Source organism: Hippocampus guttulatus, chromosome 1 (assembly GCF_054856545.1).
Source record: "Hippocampus guttulatus isolate MCC_2025c chromosome 1, RoL_Hgut_1.0, whole genome shotgun sequence".
Lineage (NCBI taxonomy): Eukaryota > Metazoa > Chordata > Actinopteri > Syngnathiformes > Syngnathidae > Hippocampus > Hippocampus guttulatus.
In genome coordinates this window covers 8,975,532-8,998,089 of record NC_141261.1, presented here as the reverse complement: position 1 = coordinate 8,998,089, position 22,558 = coordinate 8,975,532, and the positions used below count along the sequence as shown (strand labels likewise).

Below are 22,558 nucleotides of genomic sequence, written 5' to 3'. Positions count from 1 at the left end.
AAACTATGAACATGCTGCAAAAAAAAAAGTTAAGCATATATTTTTTAAAAAGTGTTTTTCAGTTAAAGATGAATTTAAAATAAATCAAAACGTTCATTTTTCTTTGTTGTTTTATGTTCTGCTAGGCTGGCATTGAAAAAAAAAATCTGTTCTCAATTGCCTAACCTGGACAAATAAAGTTTGGGGAAAGATTTGGTGTTGTTGATATTCTCAGAATGGATTTCAGATGTTCACCAATGAGAGTATTCCAATGGGAGTAGCAGCTAGCTGTTAGCCGCTAACAGCGGGGACTGATGATGTAATTTTAAACAATGACAGAGTAATTAATTAGCATTTAAAAAATATATTTATTAATTTTTTCAGTAACTCAAATTAGCCATTGAACATGATTTGCGATTCAACTAGGGTCAGGCCAGCCTCCGATCAAATTTAAGCCAGCCTCTGATTGTGCAACGATTGTGCGTCCTTTGCATTACGATCATACGCCCCGAACACGCTGCGAGGACCACCTCCAAAATGTAGTTTGCAGACAGAATATTTTTTTTTGGTCTGCTGCTGGAGATTAAGTTTCCATTTAAAATTCCACCAATTTGTCAGTGAAAAATACAGTGCGTTGCCTGTCGAGTGTACAGTGTGAAAATTATGGTTTGCTCTTCACCCATGACAATGTCCTGGCTGATAGCGGCGTCAAAAACACAGCAGGATGCCGGACTAAAAACCAGTTTAAAATTACAATCCTGTTTGATTAAAATGATAATGGAGTGCACTATATATCTATGTATCTGCATCAAACAGCGACCACCCAAAGACCTTTGCAAAGCCTCACCCAAAAAAAATAAAAAAAGTATTGCAGGGGCACGCTTGTGGCCCCGCCCGCTTCTGTTTTAACGACTAAAACCCCTAACAGTAAGTCCAATTAAAAAACAAAAAAAAAACTATTTGTACGCCTGTACATTAAAAGGCAGACTTCCACTTTGTGTTATTTTCCAATATGACTGAATGGGCTTCACAATTGCATTTGATGACAAGTTTGCTTGTGCAGATTACTTCATGCAGTTTGCTAAATGTCGTTCTGGAAACAAAGAACCGTTTAACGAGAATCACATCCAGTTCACCATGGGGGCGGCGCAAGAATAATGCTGATGAAATGCTGAGTACTGTTTAATATAGTCCCCCGTATTGCAGTCATTAGGATTCCTGGATCACCGAGCTTTGTATCTTGCTTTGTTTATTTTCCTTTGCGTTATTGTTAATCTGTACACATAAACTCGCCCGTTCGGGATTCAGCTCATGCCCGAGTTTTGGATTAACATACAGTACATCACATTGATCAACAAATGCTGGAGAGCGCCACGGAGGATTCATTATGGCATTAGCCCAAGCATCAGGTTTACCGAGTCTAAGTGCGACTCGTCCATCTTTGCATCTGTCTTCTTAGAAGCTATTGCTCCTTGACTTTCTTTATTATTATTTTCTGAGATTTGCTCTTCCAACAGTTAGAAATGTTTTCACGTTGGGGTCCGTTAATTCCTGGTCCGTAAACTCCAGATTCCACTTAATCACGGGGAAATAAAATGTGTTCACTGGACTATGGCATCTATTTTATGGATGTTTTGACCATTGTAACAGTCGGTTCCTCAATGAAACAAAAGAGCATGTTTTTAATGTCACTTGTGTGCGATATACTCTCCATCCAGTGTCATCACCAACACAAAAGAGTGGCAGTACTTTAAAGAACTGACCAGAACACCCACTTCGCTGGAGGAGGACATGTTTCACATGGAGAAAGGAGCTCCGGGGCCAAAGGTTTACCTCCGACCGAAGGAGACCGTTCATATCCCGCTCAAATACCAGAGCTTCCTGTGTGACCACCACATGACTCCTCAGGTAAAGTTGAGAGATTTCATCCATTTTCTGAACCGCTTTGTCCTCACTAGGGTCGTGGGGGTTGCTGGAGCCTATCCCAGCTGTCTTCGGGCAGTAGGCAGGGGACACCCTGAACCGGTTGCCAGCCAATCGCAGGGCACACAGAAGCGAACAACCATCCGCGCTCACACTCGCATCTAGGGACAATTTAGAGCACAGGTGTCAAAGTCAAGGCCCGGTGGCCAGATCTGGCCCGCCACATGATTTTATGTCAAGTTCCATGATGCTTGCTAAAGTCTGAACCAAAATTTCAAATTGTCATATGTAATCCACAATAACAGTCATTATTCTTGACTTCTGATTTTAAAACTAGTTATCCGTCAATTTGTTGTGCGCTGTGTATGTAATATGTGGAGGTGATTAAACATTTATATGGTTTCCCAAAATTCATAACGGCCCTCCAAGGGAAACTGTAACTACAATGTGGCCCGTGACAAAAATGAGTTTGACACCGCTGATTTAGTGTTCAGTCAGGCTGCCATGCATGTTTTTGGAATGTGGGAGGAAACCGGAGTACCCGGAGAAAACCCACGCAGTCATGAGGAGAACATCCACCCTGGAAGGCCGCAGCTGGAATCAAACCTGGTACCTCTGCACTGTGAAGTCGATGCGCTAACCACTCAACTACCGGGCCACCAGAGTTTTCATTATTTATTTATTTATGATTTGCATCTCATTTTATAACACCGGATTTTTTTATTCATGTCACCGATTCCGTTTCGGCAAACGACAGCCCATTGGACAACAACTTTTTCAGCGCATGGCTACGGAGGACGTGCGGATTTGTGCGGGTTTGGGGAAAAGTGGCACGATTCGTCCTTTTGATAACAATGTTTCATTTTCGTGGATGGTACAGGCAGCAAGCCAGGCTTTAGGTCGAAGTCATGAAAAGGGGAGCGGCAGCCGCGTGGGGTTTTAGTGAACAAGACGTCTTGACTTTCAGGTTAGAAAAATAGCCATCAAAATAACTCATATTTCAGAGGAAATGTAATAGCCGTTGTGCCAAAAGTAATATTTCATCCGATATATCGTTAACTGTGGAAATCTTAAAATAGCATGATGATGGCCTCTTTAAATGAATAAATACCCCCTGTGAGAGGTGACTCAAAACCGATCAATATTTTCAAGGTCGTTTTTCGTGTCCAGCTTTTGTATTGAGTCGTGCAAGCGTAATTCCTATTGCACCTCGTCTGATTTTGCCCTTTGGGTTTTTTGATGTGAGAACCGAGCGGAAGATGGGCAGTGTAACTGAAAGGTGCTCATATGTCACTACACCTAAATAAATTTTAACCACTGCTGATGTCGCAGCCGGCACCAGCTTGTAAATATGGACTGACACTCAATACTTGATGCCAAAAGGACAAACTGTCCTATTACATTCTCATGCTTTCATCTGTTGGTTGTGATCGTTTGCGTTTGTTTATTTATTTATTTCTGGCTTGAGGTGCAAAATACAAGATATCCGACGCAGTCGTTCTCGTCCGGGCTTGACAGATGATCAATTTTGATAAGCATTCTGTGTCTTATCATATCCTCACAGGGGCCGAGCTTTCTACCTCCAAGCAAAAGTTCGAATGCGGCTAAGAAGATTCCGTCCAATATCGTTCCTGCCAAAACCGTCAAGGTAAAGCGTTTGCGCTATTGTGCTGGAGATCTCCTCGCTGTAGAGGATCATGTTTACCTCCTATCTGGTTTTATTCTCAGCTGCAAGAATTCTTAAGACGGAACTTCTTGCCGTGTGTATAGCCTCCGCCTTCCTCTCCTTCTCCGCCGCTTTGAAGTGCCAACTATTTCCAAAGTTACACTAGCCAGACAAGTGAGGGTGTCGAGCAAAATTATACGCTGGGAATCACATTTATCTTGTTTATCTTACTGAACTTTTTACTTTGTAATTTTTTTTTTTTTATCTCAAACTGGAAATGTCAGGCTTAAGCGTTAAAGTGCCTCTAAAAGGAGGACAGTTTGACACGTCTGGCTAATCGAGTTAAATGAAGCATGCACGCTAAGTATGGCTAAAGTTACTTTTCCATTTCACACGCCGTTAATAATACGTAAGAAGGGAGGAACAATGTCAATTTAGTACATTTCTATTGGATGAACTTGAGATAAGACCATGTGCTTGCTTTTTTTTTTTTAAATCTTCCTGTGATGTAATTTACTCCACAGCCGCATCATATTACTGCTGTCAGCAAAGATTATTTCTGCTACAGGAGATTGCACTTGGAAGTTGTATTTTATGCTGCTCTCATGAGGCACGGGAACACATTTCATTCGATGTTAAACGCTTACAGACTCCAACGTCACCTGACGTGCTAATAATTATAATAATACATCACATTTGTAAGCGCCTTTCATAACACTCAAGGACACTGTACAACCAAGAGCAATAGTAAAACACAGATAAAATAATAAACAAAGAAAGAAAGATTTAAGGCGGGTAGGCAAGTCTGAATAGGTGGGTTTTGAGCTGGGTTTTGAATATGGTAAGAGAGTCAATATTACGAATGTTGGGAGGAAGTGAGTTCCAGAGTTTGGGGGCAGAGCGACTGAAGGCTCTGCACCCCATTGTACTGAGACGGGCAGAGGGTAGAAAAACATGTCTCAAAGAAGAAAGTAGAGTAGAATAGGTGAGGACAAGTTGCTTATTTTGCAAATCTGTATTCAGTTGACTTAGTTTTGTTTTTTTTTAAATGTTTTTTAATTCATTTTATTTTATGCATATGGTATATGTATTATTTGCGTTGTTTGTTTCATTCAAAATTGATATTTCGGAATAACTAGGAATAGCTTATATAGGAATAACAATAATGCGGGTTATAGTGCAGTGATTTATTCTTTTTTTTTTCTTTCTTTTTTTGGGGGGCGGCGGGGCTCCAATATTATTGCAGTCACTAGGCAGCGAAGGCGTTTTCACACTGCACTTGGTTTTCTTAGTGGGACAGCGCTCAAGGACAACCTCATGCCGGTGCGAGCGAGCCTATATTTGGATGTGATTGGGTGGCAGCGAACCAGGAAGTAACAGGCAGGCGTTTCCCTTTGATTGTTCTATTGCTGTTGGCACTCTGAAATCACTCCACCGGCCTCTCACCTGTTGGATGCAACTTCTGACATCAACATGAAATTCCACGCACCGGCGTTCCATCCTCGAGCCATTGTAGCACCTGGACAATGAATCAGGCTTACTCCCTCATTCCCAAAACATACACGTCAGGGGCATTGATTGTTTATATACGGAGTGTGTGTGGTTGTTTGTCTATAATGTACCGGGGGATTGAATGGTGACGAGTTCAATGTGTACACCGCTCCTCGTGGCTTCTCAACTGGTAAAGACTCCAGTTTACCAATGACACTGAACCTGAAAACCAGCATGAAAAAATGGACATGCAGTCATCGTAAGTTATTTGTGTTGAGTACACAACACGGTCTCATTTGCCCCGTTTCATGAAATAATGACCCAGCTTCCAATGGTCGCGTTGCCATTTGTCTTGTGGTGTCAGAACTGCTCCACCATGCGAAGAAAAACAAACTAGACTCCTGTCGCGGTGAACAAGGTCAGACAGGATGCCAAGCTTTGGTCCCACTATTAGTCAGAACATCGCCATGGCCACATATGGTCAGCACAGGCCTGCGAAGCTGATCCATCAGTCATTTGCACAGCTGCGGTTTGGCACTTAATCAATTCCTTTCAGTTTTGAGATTCAATAGCCAAAAATGTGCAATGTCACATTTTGGTTTAAAGCTGTCATCCGGCAGAAATAAAGGGCCTCCCCAATGCTAGCACATATTTTATATACTACATATATCACTACGGTTTATGCTGCAGGACGTGGGTGACTGAAGGGAATATTCATGACACACGCAGCAATTTAGGCTGGATTGACGCAATATGGCTCAAGTGTAATTATTCCGATTGTATTCTTCTCAACTGACACAATTCAAATCTGCCTCACAGAAGCATTACAATAATTAAGAAAAAAAAAAAGACTGAGTGGAATCCGGCTTCTTCCAAATGTGGATAAAAATCAGACATGAATCAGATACCGACGTCAGCCCAAACAACAACAAACATATAAAAAAGTACATTGGTACGTCTATCTATGAAACGAATTGGTTCTGGAAGAAATTTCATAACTCGAAAATTTTGTAAGTAGAGACGCGTTTTCCATGTAAATGCCCTAATCCGTTCAACGACCCCCCAAGATTCAGACATAAATGTTTTCTAAAGCATAGAAATGCATCAAAATATGAAACAAATACATGTTAAAATTAGATTATTGCACAATAATGAGAGTTGTGCACAATGTAAAAAACAAAGAAGAGAGTAAAGAATGAAAATGATGGTCATTTAACTGAACTGGGTCCTCATCGTTTATTTGCCCTCTGTAGTTCATGTTCTGTCTCAGAAGAGATTTTTGCCTGCCGTTTTGTAAAGAACTGATCCAAGGATGTTTTGCTTTTGTCGGCTTCCTTCGAAAACGTCCAAGGCAAACATCAGTATAGTGAGCAATCGCCCGACTGGTAAACACTTTTTCTGGGCGATTCACACTCACGTAAATCTATCGGAATGCCTCATGACCGAATAACAAGGACGCTGCATTGACACATATCTATGTACTGTATTTATCTATCTACACACTTAGACACATACGATATAGGTCCCGCTTAGCCAATGGGTTGCCAGGAAGATGCTCAGTAATAGCCAATGGCAGAGCAGCTAATGTTGTGTTCAGGAAACTCAGAGCTGCGAGTAGTAGCCCATACTCTCTCTAATATCTCTATAAATCTCTAAATGACCTCGCGCCACCTTACCTCTCTGAGCTCATCCGCCCCTACACACCTGTGGACCAGACATTATTAGACGTACCAAGAACTAAACTGAGGCTCAGAGGGGATCGAGCCTTTTCTGTTGCTGGTCCCTCTCTCTGGAATGACCTCCCAATGAACATTCGGCAAGCCTCCTTGCTGCCCATCTTCAAATCCCTCCTCAAAACTCACTTGTATTCTTTGTCATTCGACTCAGCATGACGATTTGTTCTTGGTTTTACTGTTCGGTGCTTTGTATCGTCTTTGTTACCGATTTGTTTTACTGTTTATTGTATATGTTAAATTGCTCCATGTACAGCACTTTGTATGCAGCGATGGCTGTTCGAAAGTGCTCTATATATACAATTGAATTGAATTGGATTGAATACTGTATTTTTACCTTTTGTATCTTTAAATTTCTTTCGTAACAAGAGGCAATATTTTCCTCTTGAGGCATTTGGTAACTTGAAAAATTCGAATGAAGAGACGTTCGTAAGTAGAGGTACCACTGTAAATCTATAACACTGACAAACATTGAACCATAACAATTAGACTAGAGAATAATTATTCATTCTGGAATATGATAGATTAGATATATTTCATTCATTAAATAAATAATTGCAAACAGCGACCAGCGAGTAATGCCGACGGTTCAGTCCAGGCAAAATAAATTAATGGAGTGTTTAATGTTATTTTTAATGTTTCTTTTTATTATTGTTTACTCCCATGTTGTCACTACCTGGTGTTGGCACTTTTAGATTTGTTAACTTGCAGATCGGATATCTGCCAATGGATGCTGTTACATGTTTCAAATCTTAATTTGAGTGTTGGCATTGCCGCAGCAGAGAGGTTTAAGCCACGCCACCACTGCCCTCCGTTAACAGCATTATACCAAAAGGTATTTTCTGTCTTGTTTAAAATAGTGAAATGTCCAGTGTTGACCAAAATAGAGAGTGACATTGAAACATTTTAAGATGCTGAATGCCGATATCTCAAGCAAAAAATGTTGGTTGTAAAATAACACACGTACAGTATGTACTGAAATCAACCAAATCATGGTGGTCAAGCGAACTTACTTGACCATCTATCTCCAGGTTTCTTTCAAAGCAGAAAACGGTGACCCCATCGCCATCTGCCAGGTGATCGTGGAGCCATCGCCTCACACTGTCGATCAGACGTTCCGACTTTACCACCCACAACTCAGTTTCCTCAAGAAGGCCATCCGCTTGCCGCCCTGGCACACCCTCTCTGGTAGCACAGATGACTCCTGCACGCTTCCAAATGTATTTCTGTTTACGGTAGCAATTTTCAAGTCACTGCATCTTATGAAGCCATTTACAAACGTTCTTGTGAAATTTTCAATCAATTTTCAGTCATGTATTTAAAATTCACGGCAGCACTTTGAGGACCTTTTCCTTAAATTTGCAATCTGTTAGAGTCCAAAGAAACAAGGCACCAGCAGAACAGAAAATGCACAGTGCCCTCCATAATTACTGGCACCCCTGGTTAAGATGTGTTAAAAGCCTTAAAATAAATTCACTTTTTACTGTGGAAGCATACTCTCATTCTGAAAATTGTAGAAATGGTTAGCCAGACACAGATTCAAGCTCCTTCCATGGCCATCCCAGTCCCCAGACCTCAACCCCATTGAAAACCTGTAGAGTGAGGTGAAGAGGAGGGTGCAAAGGAGAGGATCCTGGTCAGTGGATAATTCTGAGAGATTCTGCACAGGAATGGTCGCACATCCCTCTTTCTCCCAAATGTAAAAGAAGATTAATTAGGTGCTGTTTTGTTGGCAAAAGGCGGTTGGACAAAGTATTGACGCCAGGGTTGCTAATAAGTATGGCACCCATGATTGGATGTAAATTAATTTATTATTGTTTCTTATGTGTGAGCTCCTCCCCCACCACATATGAATAAAAGGTTGGATGTTTCTGTTTTATGGACGTTGGTACTATATTATTTAGGGGGAAAAAATCTCGACGCGACAAAACACTTCTGAACCACGGATGCCCAAATATTATGAAAAGTAGTTTACATTTATTTGAGTCAGTGCACTGTGCGTTAGATTTTTACTTTTGAGATGCTTTGAGAAATAGCAATGGATGCCATGCCGCTCCGAACCCACAACTGGTTTATATACTTTGTACTCCTGTGTTTATGTCCTAAATGTATATTTTGTGAAGCTTCTTTGTGAGAGTATTAAAGTGATTCCAACTACTGGAGTCATATTCCCGTATTTTCCGCACTATAAGGCACACCTAAAAGCATTCAATTTTCTCAAAAGCCGACAGCACGATTTATTATCCATTGCACCTTATATATGGATCAATATTCAGATTTCTTGGACGTAGTATTTTAAATGCTCTGTGAAGCGCTTTGTTTCAGCTGCAGCAGTTGTGAAAGCGCTATATAAATAAAGCTGTTTTGTATTCCCTTTAGCATAGCTTCATCTAGTGGATGCATCAGGCAACCACAGCCACTATTGTAGCTTCTATTTCATGTGCCTTATAATGCGGTGCACCCTATACATAAAAACAGTTTTAAAATAGGCCATTCAGTAAAGGTGCGCCTTATACTCCGAAGCGCCTTATAGTGCGGAAAATACGGTACTTGATCAAAGGTGATTCTCATTCTGCTTATCCATTTGTGCACTAATATGCCGTTTTAAAATCTGATCTTTCTTTTTAACGCGTGAAGCCGTCGGAGGCACGGATGCCGAGACTCACATTTCTGTACGCTGCAGTGACCCAAACGTCATCTGTCAGACCCGAATGATGGTGAGAGAATGACTCACTTTTCCACAGTATATAAACATCTCAGCCCACACTAATGTAAGCGGGGGGGATTAATTACTAAAGTTATAGCTTCAGCACCATCCTTTGTTCAAAGGCAGAGTGCTATTCTAGCATTCTTTGTAATGAGCTGAGTACCTTTTCTGAAGCACAAAGAAGGCTCGAGTCTTGAACCCAATTGAATGCTTTCAACATGCTTGTCTGTTATTTATGGTAATTTCTGCCTACTTATTTCCCCCCTTACTTTTACCCATTTATTAGTTTTACTCTTGTCACTAGGTGCCAGGAGAGCCTCAGGATGTGTACTTGAAAGTACCCGGAGGTCCGAGTCCCAACATCAAAATGTTCTTTGTGATGGTTTTCACGTAAGTATTCTTACAGTGGCCCCATTAGACACAGCTGCACAATACGGGAAAAAAAAATGCTGATTCAAATTCTGTTTTTTTCCGTCCTTAAGGGTTATTGCTCGTACATGAAAGAGGGAAAATGAATTTAAAAATATCTAAGTGTAATGGTGTGATGTAAATGGATAGAAATAGCATTCGTTTTGAAGAGTGTCTTGACTATTGTATGAATGTCCTGTAAAAGCAGCTTTTATGATGACAGCAGTGCTCGATTTTGGGTTTTTTTCTTCTGTCAGAGGGGTCACATTTTGACATATTTGCAATTATGGTCTGGCGTAGAATGTTAACTAAGCGGTGTTGTTTGGGAGAGAATTTAGAGTGGCTTATTCATACATCATTGAAGGTTTTTGAGGTCACAAATGTTTTTGAACCATGTTCAAATTTGTTGTTTGAAAGAAGAATTATGCATTTTATTTTAAGATGCCCTTTGGCGCGCACAAGTACATCATAAAATTACAGAGTAAAATTTATTCAAAAGAAAAATTGAGAACACAGAACAAAAAACAGATTTTCGGGAATATGAGGGTCAGAAATGGTATATTTTGAGTTTGGATTCTAAATGTGTTTTGAATAGTACCTTGGATTTCATCCTTCGCAAGAACTAATTTCTTTCATTAATTGCGGTAAAGATTCGACAGCATCCCAAATTTTTAATTTCAAATGACCTTGTTGTTGGATCCCGATTATTTTGGCGAACAAACCTGGAGGGCACATATGAATTAGTGGTGGTTGTCAGTAACCATTGATTTTCTAGTTTTGTTTATTTATAATATGTGGAGGTGATAAAATACGGTGTCTCATAAGTTATATCACATCCAGGATCGGGACTCACTTAAAATGATTACCATTACGTACTACTTCTCTCTGCTGTTTAATTAACATGTACAATGGGCTTTTACTGCCGTTGTCTGAGGGAACACAATAATCATCCCACACCGTGTCTTCCATATGGAAGTTGCCTGGTGGAAATATTTGGACAAAAGGGACATTCTTGCTCAGCGTCAAAGTTCCCCAAATGACTTAAAGCGTCTTCCAAAAGGACTCTGAATGCTCTTTAAGTGCCGTAGTCACGGAGCAGTGCTGAGTATGTGACTACATCGCCTCCCACTCACAGCCCTCAGTCTCGGCTCAAGCCGCTGAGACTTGAATTCCCTTCGCTTCAGCAGTGGGAGGAAGATGATGACGATGAGAATGAGGATGCTGATGATGATGATGAAGGACTGTGGTGACAAGCGTTGGCTGATCATTAAAATGCAAGTGCGCCAGGAGATCAGCCTCTCTCATCTTTGACCTATTGATGCCTTCGAGGAGTGGGGGTGGCGGGGATGCTTTCATTTACTGTATTTGTTCCTGATGATGTTTTCCATCCACAGTGATAAGTGGATGGCCGCCCCTTCGCAGATGTGGCAGGTTTACGTGCACTTTGTGGAGCGGGTGGATGTTAGCTGTGTCACCGGCCAGCGGAGTTGTCAATCACTGGTGCTGAGGGGGAGGCAGGCTGCTCGCAAGGTCAAATGTTTCTCATCACATCCCCAGGAGATTGAGGTACAGTGCCAGTTTGTAAATGTAGTGCCTCGAAAGTTACAGGATCGCTCTCATTTGACTCTGGTTCCAGTTTATTACGTTTGTTACAGTCGGTTCTCTGCCTGTAGTCCTTATTGAGGGCATCCGCGCAGTCATTTCCATCTAGCGAGCACTCACATAGCAAAATGGTTTTCGGTTTGGAGTTGTATGGCCACTTCTGTGAACCGCAGAGGGTGGCCCTAATTCACAAACCAACATAAATACCAAATGCATTATTCAAAAAAAAAATAAGGTACCACACACTACAATTCTGTTTTATTTGTATAGCCTTTAGAACACTAGGGTCAAAGTCAAGGCCCGGGGGCCAGATCTTGTCTGCTACATCATTTTATGTAGCCCGTGAAAGCAAATCGTGAGTGTGGACTGAATGATTCTAGCTGAAATATCAAATTGTCACCATCAAAATGTTGATATATCACGAGCGTTTTTGTTACTGATCCCGCTTTTCAAGAAAATATTTTTACTTGGCTCCGATTTCAAGACTAGTCATTCATCAGTTTGTTTTGTATAAAAGCATTGAGCGTATTTTCCGCATGATAAGGTGCTTCGGAGTATAAAGCGCACCTTCAGTGAATGAAACTTGTCAGTGAATTTAAAACTGTTTTCATATATAGGGCGCACCACATTATAAGTCGCATAGAATAGAAGTCACAATAGTGTCTGCAGTTCCATTTTGCATCCACTAGATGGAGCTACGCCAAAGGGAATGCAATACAATACAGCTTTATTTTTATTGCGCTTTCACAACTGCTGCAGCTGTAACCAAGCGCTTTACAGAACATTTAAAATAGTACGTCCAAGAAATGAGAATATTGATCCATATATAAGGCGCATCGGATTATAAGGGGCACTCTCGGTTTCAGAGTGCGGAAAATATGATATTCCCTTTTAAAACAAATTTCATTATTCAACTAGAGTGACTGCACCTCCAGTGGCTCGTCTCTATATGTGTCACTACGTTTCTCCACTTCAAAGTCTGCATCTTGCCAGGAAAGGTCCTAATAGCTGCATGTGTGCTTGCGCCACTCGGTTGGCAATCCTGCCTCAAGCTCATCTCATCAGCTCCTGGAGTGTTTCACGAGTCAAAATGGCTTCACCGCCATCTTGTTCTTCCAATCTGACCCAAGTCTGCTCCCCTTAGTTTTTCTGAGTGACCCTAGGGTGTCATTAGGTAGCGGTCGCGTTGCCTCGGAGTGTCTGTGTTAGCGTGCCAAAAGCTCGTGTGTCTTTGAGTAGACTGCGTACCTGCTCTCATTAAGTGGATGGTCTCTCTAGAAAATATTTTTGAGGCAGATGGAGCGTGTGAACCATGAGGTGCAGCGGAAAACTGGCATGCATTGCTGCACTTTTGGACGGCAGCTGCTCATTAATAGATGGAGCATCATCACGCTGCCTGTGTTGCTGTTGTCTTTTTCTCGGATTTCCTCTCTTGTCAAACACGTTTTAGTCTAATTATGTAGATATGTAGCAGACTGTGGCATTTCCTGATGCTAGAAGAAGTTGACTAGTTTAGTCTTCTGTCTTTCCGTTGCACAAAGCACGTCTTGATTTACTCTGCAAAGCCGTAACTTAGTGTGATATCATAAAATGTTTCTTGGCCGTAATGACCTTCTCGCAAAAGACAATGTTTCCCAACACAGTGGAGAACTGGATACCATGTCTGCCTGATCATTGAGAGGTCCTCAGTGGAATTTTGGCTCAGGCTCTCTCGGGATAGTTTTGGGTGCTCTGGGTGCTCCCACTTCCTCTCATATTCAAAAATCGTGCATGTTAGGTTTATTGAAGACTGACTCATTTTAAAAGTGCGGAATCCAAAGCTGATCTCAGTTTGTCTGTATCACATCAGGTTTTTGAGCTATGGCAACCTCGTTTTTAAGAAAAATCTGAAATAAATGTGTATGTACGAAATAAAACACGAAGATGAAATAGCTACAAGCTTTGAAAACTGAAAAATAGCATAAAACAAAATTCAACTTTCAACCGTATGCCCATGGTTGCACTGAATAAATAAATAAAGTGGTCCACTATACTGGTGATCAAGTTTTGACTGTGCGGTGAGGGCACTTGGCTCTGGGATTACTTTGGTGTGCACCTCCATCCTAATGAAATCAAAAGCCAATCTTTTTGCACCGTTGCATGCACGCCATCGGGTTTAGGCCAGCCAATGTTTCTCACTCCAAGCCCAAATAAATTTGTCTTACTTGTTAGAAATAAAGTTATGTGATTGAATTCTCACGCATGCATAAAGTACCGATACGGGACGTGTTTTCCTTGAAGAAAGAGAATACGGCCTGGGGAAGAAAAAAAAAGACGACAGATGTATTTTTAAAAGATGCCAGCATATGCATCACAGTGGCTGCTTTGATGTGACTCTCAGCAGGTTGAGTCGCTGTGGAACGCGTTGTAGGAGTCTTATGAAACGGGATAACGCTCGTCAACAGAGAATAGTTTTGCTTTTCTCAACAGATTAAAACAAACAAAAACCAAACAAACTGCGATGCAATTCATTTTCATTTTCAATGTCCTGCCGTCTCCCTGCACCGAAATATTTTGTGATTGGTATTTCCTCCGAGGATAATGTGCTTAGATTTTTGCTGGTCATACCTATATTAGTGACATCATCAGATTTTTTAAAATTTTTAAAAATATTCTTCACAGGTCAACCCTGGAGGTGTTTTCCTGTTGCCCCCCGCAGGAGTGCAAGAGCTCCAACTGAAGGTGCAGCCGTGGCGGGCAGGCAGTCGCTTCCTGTACGTGAACGCGGTGGACGTGGACCAGAGGCAGTTAGTCACCGCTTGGCTACTGTGTCTCAACGTAAACAGGCCTGTGCTGTCCAAGGTGAATTGATTAAAGTCGCCTTCTGCCAGACATTCCGACAAGACACGCCGCATGTTGCTTTCATCAAAGAAGCACTCACCTTGTCATCCGGTCATTCTAGTGACCTTGTCAGCTGATTGGGGCCTGTTCTGACCGTCTGACACATTGTACATCTTATCCAGTTTAGATTCCGAACCTCTGTTGTGAGCTCTCAACTTTACGCAAGGTTTTGCATCGAGTCCAAATACATTTGAAATGATGTGTACCATTGACGTTCAAATATTCATAACTATCCCAGAAACGCAAAACAAAGCAAACATAGGTAATGACAGCGCATGAATAAGTGAAATAATGTGGAAGATGTTGTCAGCGGGGTTTGTTTACATTCCAGTTTTCTGGGTCTCTGCACAGGGAAGTGGTTTCATGTGACTCTTCTGTTCAATTGACATGTGAAATTGCCCCTGTGTGTGTGTGTGTGTGTGTGTGTATGCAGGCGTTTGAAGTATGTGTCCCAGTTAGCAGTGGCCGTGGCAGCTCCAAGAAAATCACCTACACCAACCCTTACACCAGCGGCCGCACCTTCCTGCTCCATTCCGACCATCCGGATTTGCTCCAATTCAAAGAGGATAAATTCCAGGTGAGGTGAGACAGGGAAATTTAATCTGAATTTATGCCCTATGAAATCTTTCTGGTTTTATATCATTGGCAGGATATAAGATTGAATGCAATCTTTTGCACCTTACCTGAAATGTCAGCATTACATTCCACGGTCAGATTGCCAGCATCGTAAAAACAGTATCAATTCTATCCATCCATCCATCCATTTTCCGAACCGCCTGATCCTCACTAGGGTCGCGGGGGGTGCTGGAGCCTATCCCAGCTGTCTTCGGGCAGTAGGCGGGGGACACCCTGAATCGGTTGCCAGCCAATCGCAGGGCACACAGAGACGAACAACCATCCACGCTCACATTCACACCTAGGGACAATTTAGAGCGTTCAATCAGCCTGCCATGCATGTTTTTGGAATGTGGGAGGAAACCGGAGTACCCGGAGAAAACCCACGCAGGCCCGGGGAGAACATGCAAACTCCACACAGGGAGGCCAGAGCTGGAATTGAACCCGGTACCTCTGCACTGTGAAGTCGACGTGCTAACCACTGGACTACCGGGCCGCCTAGTATCAATTCTATTGGTATTTTTAAAAAAAAGGGATGAAAATAAGATCACCACATGAAACTATTACAGCACTGAACAAACAACTCATGAAGAACAAGTAAAAAAATGCATCATGCCAAGTGGATTTATGCCACCAAAATCAATTTGAACAATAAGTTAATGACTGGAAAACAAAAAGGTCTAAAAGCTAAAGTCAGCCAATCACAATCATCTGACGGAGGCTCAAGCAGCTCATTTTGCATTAAATCAGCCAAAGTACAGGGCTGAGTGGCCAACTGTGATTACTTGCAAGGACTATGCTTATGATCATATCGTTAGCGGAATGACTGGCATGAGTATCGAGACATGAAACTGAGTCCATAATGTGCAGCCCTCCTCTCCTGTCACATCATGCCAGAAGTCAAGCATTCATATCCAACTTTGAGGTGATTTCTAGAATTTCATCCCCGCAATTGTGTAGCAGAAACCTTTCAAGCCACTTCAATATTTTAATGAGCATCTTTTAAATAGGGCACGTGACTTCAGTGAGGGCATCACAGGTTCAGTTCCTGCTGGTCCATCTCTTCATGTGACGATCTGTGGTCTCCCTCACACCCAAAGGCAACGGGGATAGACTCTAGCTGCCCTCCATAGTTGGTCACACTAAATAATGACATGGTGGGAAAATGAAGAAGTCAAAATAATGGATGCATGCGTGTGACAAATGTTCGCACATCCAGACAAAAACGAACAGGTTGAATGCTGTATGTAAATAACATGTTTTACCTAACACCGAGTTGTAGTGTTTCCAAGCAGTCGTAGACATGTCCAGTACGTGACAGCTTTGCTCTTGATTCTCATGTTGAGTCTTCAGGAAAAACAGAAGCGAGCTCACAAATACCTTTTCTGTCATCGAGAAGGAAAATGAGTAAAAGCCGACTTGAGTCACACCCAAGTAGGAGTCGTTGCTGTTATTGCAGCTCTTTTGATGAGATGTGATAAAAGGGAAAAACAAATGACAAAACCTATTAACAATAAAAACCAGTGAGATGCAATGGGAGTCTTTTTCCATATAAACTATTAAGGCGCAATGCTGCTCCTGTCCGGGACCGCGCGGCATCAATTAGCCTGAGAGAGAGAGGAAGGTGGGCCCTTTGTTTTATTTCATGGTGTTCGCAACGCTCCAGGTGTCTAATAAAGCATTAAGCCTGCCAGCAGCAGTTAGCAATTGTGGGGCTCTTTTGCTTCCTTTCTCATATGACTTGTAATAAAGGAACACATTTTCATGGTGAGCGAGGAGGGGAGCGCAGCAGAAATCAATACTGATAAGCTTTTGGGGGATATAAATCCTCCACATAGACCCATTTAACCGTCACGTGCTAGAATGCAGAAGTAGAATAAACATAACGATGAAGGGAAATTGGGCACGTGGGATGGCAGAAAGTGAAAACAAAATACATCCACACACAAAGTATATATATACAGTCATACCTCGGTTTTCGACCATAATCCGTTCCAGAAGGCTGTTCGAAAACCGAAACCACGCTCTTTTTTACAAAGAAAGCTACACGAGGAAACGTCACTTCCTCGTGTAAGCAAGGTGAGAGGAGTCACGTGGTGCATTCAAGTGCGCTCAGTTCGGTCGAGAACCGATTTTCGGTCGCCATCAGAGGCATACAAAACTCGAAATTTTGGGTCGAAAACCGATTTGGTCGAGAACAGAGACGTTCAAAAACCAAGGTTTGACTGTTTATAAGAAATCCTTTATTTGTCCCACACTGGGGAAATTTACAGTCTACAGCAGCAAGATTGTGGACAGAAAGAAGAAAGAAGAAAAACAAAGTGTTTGCATATAAATAAGGTGGCTGTGCCATTTACAATTGTTGTGTGTGTGTGTGTGTGTGTATATATATATATATATATATATATATATATATATATTTGTATATATATATTATATATGCAGAGGTCGTGGGTTTGATCCCGGCTCCAGCCTTCCTGTGTGGAGTTCGCATGTTCTCCCCGTGCCTGCGTGGGTTTTCTCCGGGTACTCCAGTTTCCTTCCACATTCCCACAATACGGTGATACTCTCAGCCAGAGACTCAAGGCTAATTTCCAAGCGCAGCCAATAATACGACGTGGCATAAACGCGGCGGCCCCAAGGCTACTAATCCCGTCCGTCCATACATCATCTTGAGTGCTTGTCCTCATTCGGGTCACAGGTGAGCTGGAACCGATCCCAGCTGACTTTGGGCTCTGGTCCAGAAACATTTCATTCAGTCTACAGTCTCAGTAGAACTGAAATTATGGATTTATATTATACTAATAAATATCATTGTGACTTCTATCAATGATAAACTAATTTCTTCTGAACACAACCTCTTGAAATGGGAAATTTTGAAAGTCAATTAAATCGAAAGGTTTGTTCAATTTAAGTTGTTGGATCCACGCCAAACCTGGATATTTCCTTCTTTGGCCCACGCAACAACCATCCAGAAATGTTTCCTTGAAAAGCTTTTGAGTTAAGTTGGTAACAAGTGTCCATAACAAACTCAGAGGGGAAAACATCACCTGCCTTTATTTCAGATCTAGTACTTAGTGGACAAGTTGTGCCAGTTTATTAAGTGGTAACTGCGACACCTACCCAACACACTCACGCACTACCGGATGGCGCCTCGGCGAGGAAGGCAGCCGGCCGCTGCGCGAGGCGACCATGTGTGATATGACAGATCAAAAATGTGGAGCGGCTAGTCACCTCTAACCAGCTGGTGGAACCTGCTGATAGACACTTAAATATCTGCTTCGCAGGAGCACATTTGTTACACTTTGAAAAGAGTCTGGACTCAGATTATGTCACAGTGTGTCTGCGCAGAACGGTGTCCTTGCTCTCGCCCGCACTTTCTATTTCTGCTCCTCAGCTCAGACTTAAACATCACTGTACAGCACGGTTCTCTAGGGCCAAGCGTCTTGTATTTATCGCCTCCGAGGAGGAATACATCTTTATTTTAAGTAAGATTTCCTCTTTGCAATGTCGCTCATTTGAAATTCAAAGTTGTTCTAGGTTACCGGTGCCCATGACTTGTCACTCATTTAGTTTGACAACACAACCAGCAAGTATTTCAAAGGTGTTGAGTGTTTTTTTTAATTTTTATTATTATTATATTTTAATCGGGTCTGTAATTAGGATGATCCCCCATGATTAAGTCGATTAAGAACTTTATTGTTGTGGGTTTTGCTGGGGAGGTGATTGACTTTCGATTTCGATTGTTTCAGTCTTATCAACTACTGCCTTTTGGTACGACAAAACAGGAGTTCAAAATGTCCAAAGATTTTCCCATCCGATATATAACACATGCTTGTTATCCCCCCCCCCCCCATGCCCCACCCCCAATAAGATGAAATGTAGTCAAATGTTTTAATCAATAATAATGGATGCACTGGTACCTTGACTTACTGGTATTCCCATTTTACGATTATTTGGAGTTACGAGCTGTCAACCAGTTGATTTGTGTGTGTGTGTGTGTTAATTTCTACAAGGCAACATTTAACAAATGAGTTTGACATTCACTGCTGCACGAGTGAAATGGAGAGGGGGCGGGGGTAATGACGTTGGCCGATGCACTTTCAGCTCTTTATTGCACAGCAGAAACAGTCAAAACACACAAATCCAGTCCAATCCAATCCAGTTTTATTTTCGAAAGCCCTGTAAAAATAACACCGTTGACCAAAGTGCCGCACACAAATTGAGTAAAAGGCCCCAACAATTAAAAAAATAATACGAATAATTAATTGTAACACTGTGCAAACAGTACAAAATGAAAACAATGCATTATAAGGTGCATAGAATAAAGGCTACATTAGTGGCTGCGGTTGCACTATACATCCACTAGATGGGGCTCCGCTAAAAGCAAATACAATACAATACAGCTTTATATAGTGCAAAGCCACACTGAACTGGTCACAAACACAGACATAGAAATACAAATGGCATTCCAAAACAATCAACGAAAGACAAATATTATGAAGACAATTGATTGAACAAAAAGGCAGCGTGTTATACCGGAGACAAATTCCTTGTGTGTTCTACATACTTGGCCAATAAAGATGATTCTGATTCTGATTCTGATTCTGACAAACCTCGTGGGCTCACATCCACAAGGGGCTAAATATCCTTAGAATTCTTGCTTGTCTCCTTCTTCCTTTGTTTAGTCAGAAGTTAACTATGCTTTTGGTCATACCTTGGTTTCATAATGGCTGCGCAGAGCTGACAAAGTAGTTGTCTGTTGGCGAAGTGTGTGTTGGCGAATGCACATGATGATTAGTGTCGGGTAGAACCTTTTTAGGTTACAATTGGTTCCTGCTAATAATCACCACTAGATAGCATAGGAACACTAACGGGGAAACAACTCAATGGGGAATATAAAGAAACTAACTCCATGTATAAGGCGCATCGGATTGTAGGCAGGGGCGGTTCTGGATCAATTTCACTGAGGGGGCCGGGCTGGGGCCAGGGGTTTTGATGGGGGGGCACATTCAACCCAGGGCTAAAAAGACAAATTCGAAATCTTATTTGACTTTTTATTTCTTCAGACTTTGAAATTGTAGTCATAACATTACAGTGATGAGAAAAAACAGTATTAGGAGGGCTAAAATGTCTGCAAGCGTAACAATACGTCTGTTGAGAATATTCAAGCCAGGGGATGATATGGTACCAGCCTGCCGGGGACAAAAATTGCAAATACACTGAAGCTAGATGTTTTACATGCATATAATCATCCACATTTTAAAAGGCAATGTCTTATATATTGATCCTGTTAAATAAAAATTTAAATAAAAAGGGAGACTAAAAAAGTTACACACACGCACACACAAACACGAGCACACACACACACACACGCAAATAGCACTCGTGTCGTGGTAATTTCCTTCTCTGCGGACTGCTTCTCATTTTCCCGCTCATTTTTAAGTGGCGCAGCTCACTAAAGGGTCCGACTAGAATGTTAAATCACGCACTTTGGTTCCACCTTTCGCGTCGGCGACTCGGCACGACTGCGTAATCTGCGCTCGGAGGGGGGGCCACAGGGGGGGCCAGAATCGGTGCTACAGGGGCACTGGCCCCCGTTGCCCCCCCCCCCCCCCCCCCCCCCCTCAGAACCACCACTGATTGTAGGGCGCACTGTCAGCTTTTGAGAAAATTGAGTCTTTTTAGGTGCACCTTATACTGCGGAAAATACGGTACTTGAATTTTGGAAGAGACCAACTCTGTGCTCATTCTAGAGGTAATTAATTGCAAGGAGGTTGCGAAAGGTCATCCAAACATGCCTTTATGGACCATGTTGGACCTAAAAATGGCCTTCCCCCAAACTCTTTCCAATAAACCGGAAACATGCGGTTGTATGAATTGTCTTAACAAGTTGACTAGTAAAGTGTTTTCAAGAGGATCAGAGTCATTGATTGGTTTAAAAAAAAAAGAAAAGGGTGTTCAACGGATACTTTTGAATCACATATCAAAGTTGTCCAAGGTTCCTTGGCTCATTGTCAAATTCTCTCACACTGCAAATTTTTGTAGTTGCAGATTATTCATTCAGGGTTTCAGTGCACCTCTGCGTGATCAATTGCATCAATGAGGTGTTTTAATTCATACATGCCAACAATCATGGATTAATTGCAGCTCGAAGGAGAGAAAAGTTGGTTTGATTTCCTCCTTTCCGAAAGACAAATTTAATCCTTCCATTGTTTTGTTGTGTCGGCTGCTCAGCTTGATGGTGGAGAAAGTTACACCATCGGACTGCGCTTCGCCCCCAGCCAGAGTGCGGGTTCAGTGGAGATCCTGGTCTACGTGAACAACCTGGAGGAGAAGACGGAGGAGACGTTCTGCGTGAAGGTCAACTACTCGTGAATCCGTGGCTGTCAAATGCGCGCTTTTGTTTTTCTACAAAAATATCCAATTTTGTACTCGCCGTAAGAGCCTTTTGTTTTCTATTGTGTATTTGTGAGGCTTGGCCTATTAGTCGCTGTCTGAATGGACAAGAGGAGGCTTTATTTTTGTGCTATTTTAACGAGCCTTCCCGAAATAAATCAAACGCTGACCAACACAACTTAATCATCTCAGCCGTGACTCTCTTTGTCCCCGGCTTAGCATTTTTTCCCTCCTTTGAGGTTTCCAGCCAATGTTACGTGACAGTTCATCCCCGACCATCAGGAAGGGCACTGAGGGTGAAAGCAATAACATTTTATGGACTTTAATTACCCAGCAAACACTCTTCAATGCCACTTTATAGTCAGGTTTTAATCTAGCACAAGCCAGGGGTCCGCGTCCCCCCTCACCTTCCAAACAATTTATCCTCATCGCGCCATTATTAGATGCGCCGCCATAATGGGGGTATGATGTTTTTAAGCGAGGAGCACCCTTCCCTCTTGCTGCGTCTCGCGCAGAGAGAACGGCGTGCACATTGTGTTACATAACGGGCCCGTTACGCAATCCCCTCCGCCCCCCCTCCTGTCTCGTTTTCTCCCTCATTAGAATGCAGGCGGCAAACTAAGCTTTGAGCGCGGCAGCGAAAGCTAATAAAATGAAGATAACAGCTCAGTCGGGTACACTTCATCTTTACCTTCTCTAATATGTGGTCCGAAGCGAAATGCTCATTTTCAGATCTTGACACGGTGCTTCCACACAGTATCAAAGTTTTATGAGCAGAGAGTACCGGAGGTCTATGAAAGGGGGTACAATGTTGAGCATAAATCATTCATTTTATTCCACACATAAATAGTGATACTCATCTCAAATGATATGTGTTGAAGTCAATCAGTCGAAGTCCAAATGTAGGTTAGAATAAAACAGGACTAGAATAAAGAAAACGCTGAGGAGCGGCAAGACCCAAGACTCGGTAGAACGCCTCCACACTTTGCATCCGAGCGACTGTTTACACGGTCGGGTAGGTTGATTGTGATTGCGTAAGGTCATCGAATTGGGGTGAGGCCCACATTTTTTTTATGTCGAGGATGCACCGGGAGATTTACGGAGGACCCCCCCCCCCCACACATTCCATGAAAAGTGAAGGAGGAAATCATTTCT

At 42.2% G+C, this 22,558-nt stretch overlaps 1 protein-coding gene across 2 annotated transcripts in view; it reads left to right on the top strand.

Annotated features, from left to right (window-relative positions):
• The window catches only part of nphp4 (nephronophthisis 4), a 130,014-nt gene extending 108,428 nt beyond the window's left edge, over window positions 1-21,586 (top strand). Inside the window, exons 21-29 of one of the 2 annotated variants that reach the window (XM_086107872.1) lie at window positions 1,698-1,887; window positions 3,467-3,550; window positions 7,824-7,980; window positions 9,430-9,509; window positions 9,804-9,889; window positions 11,302-11,473; window positions 14,171-14,350; window positions 14,823-14,966; window positions 21,242-21,586. In XM_086107872.1, coding sequence (XP_085963998.1) covers window positions 1,698-1,887; window positions 3,467-3,550; window positions 7,824-7,980; window positions 9,430-9,509; window positions 9,804-9,889; window positions 11,302-11,473; window positions 14,171-14,350; window positions 14,823-14,966; window positions 21,242-21,382 — 1,234 coding nt within the window. In that variant the 3' untranslated portion in view covers window positions 21,383-21,586. Of the gene's footprint in view, window positions 1-1,697; window positions 1,888-3,466; window positions 3,551-7,823; window positions 7,981-9,429; window positions 9,510-9,803; window positions 9,890-11,301; window positions 11,474-14,170; window positions 14,351-14,822; window positions 14,972-21,241 lie in introns of both variants that reach the window. The other variant, XM_086107878.1, reaches the window with a different exon arrangement.
• Window positions 21,587-22,558: the final 972 nt, after the last annotated feature.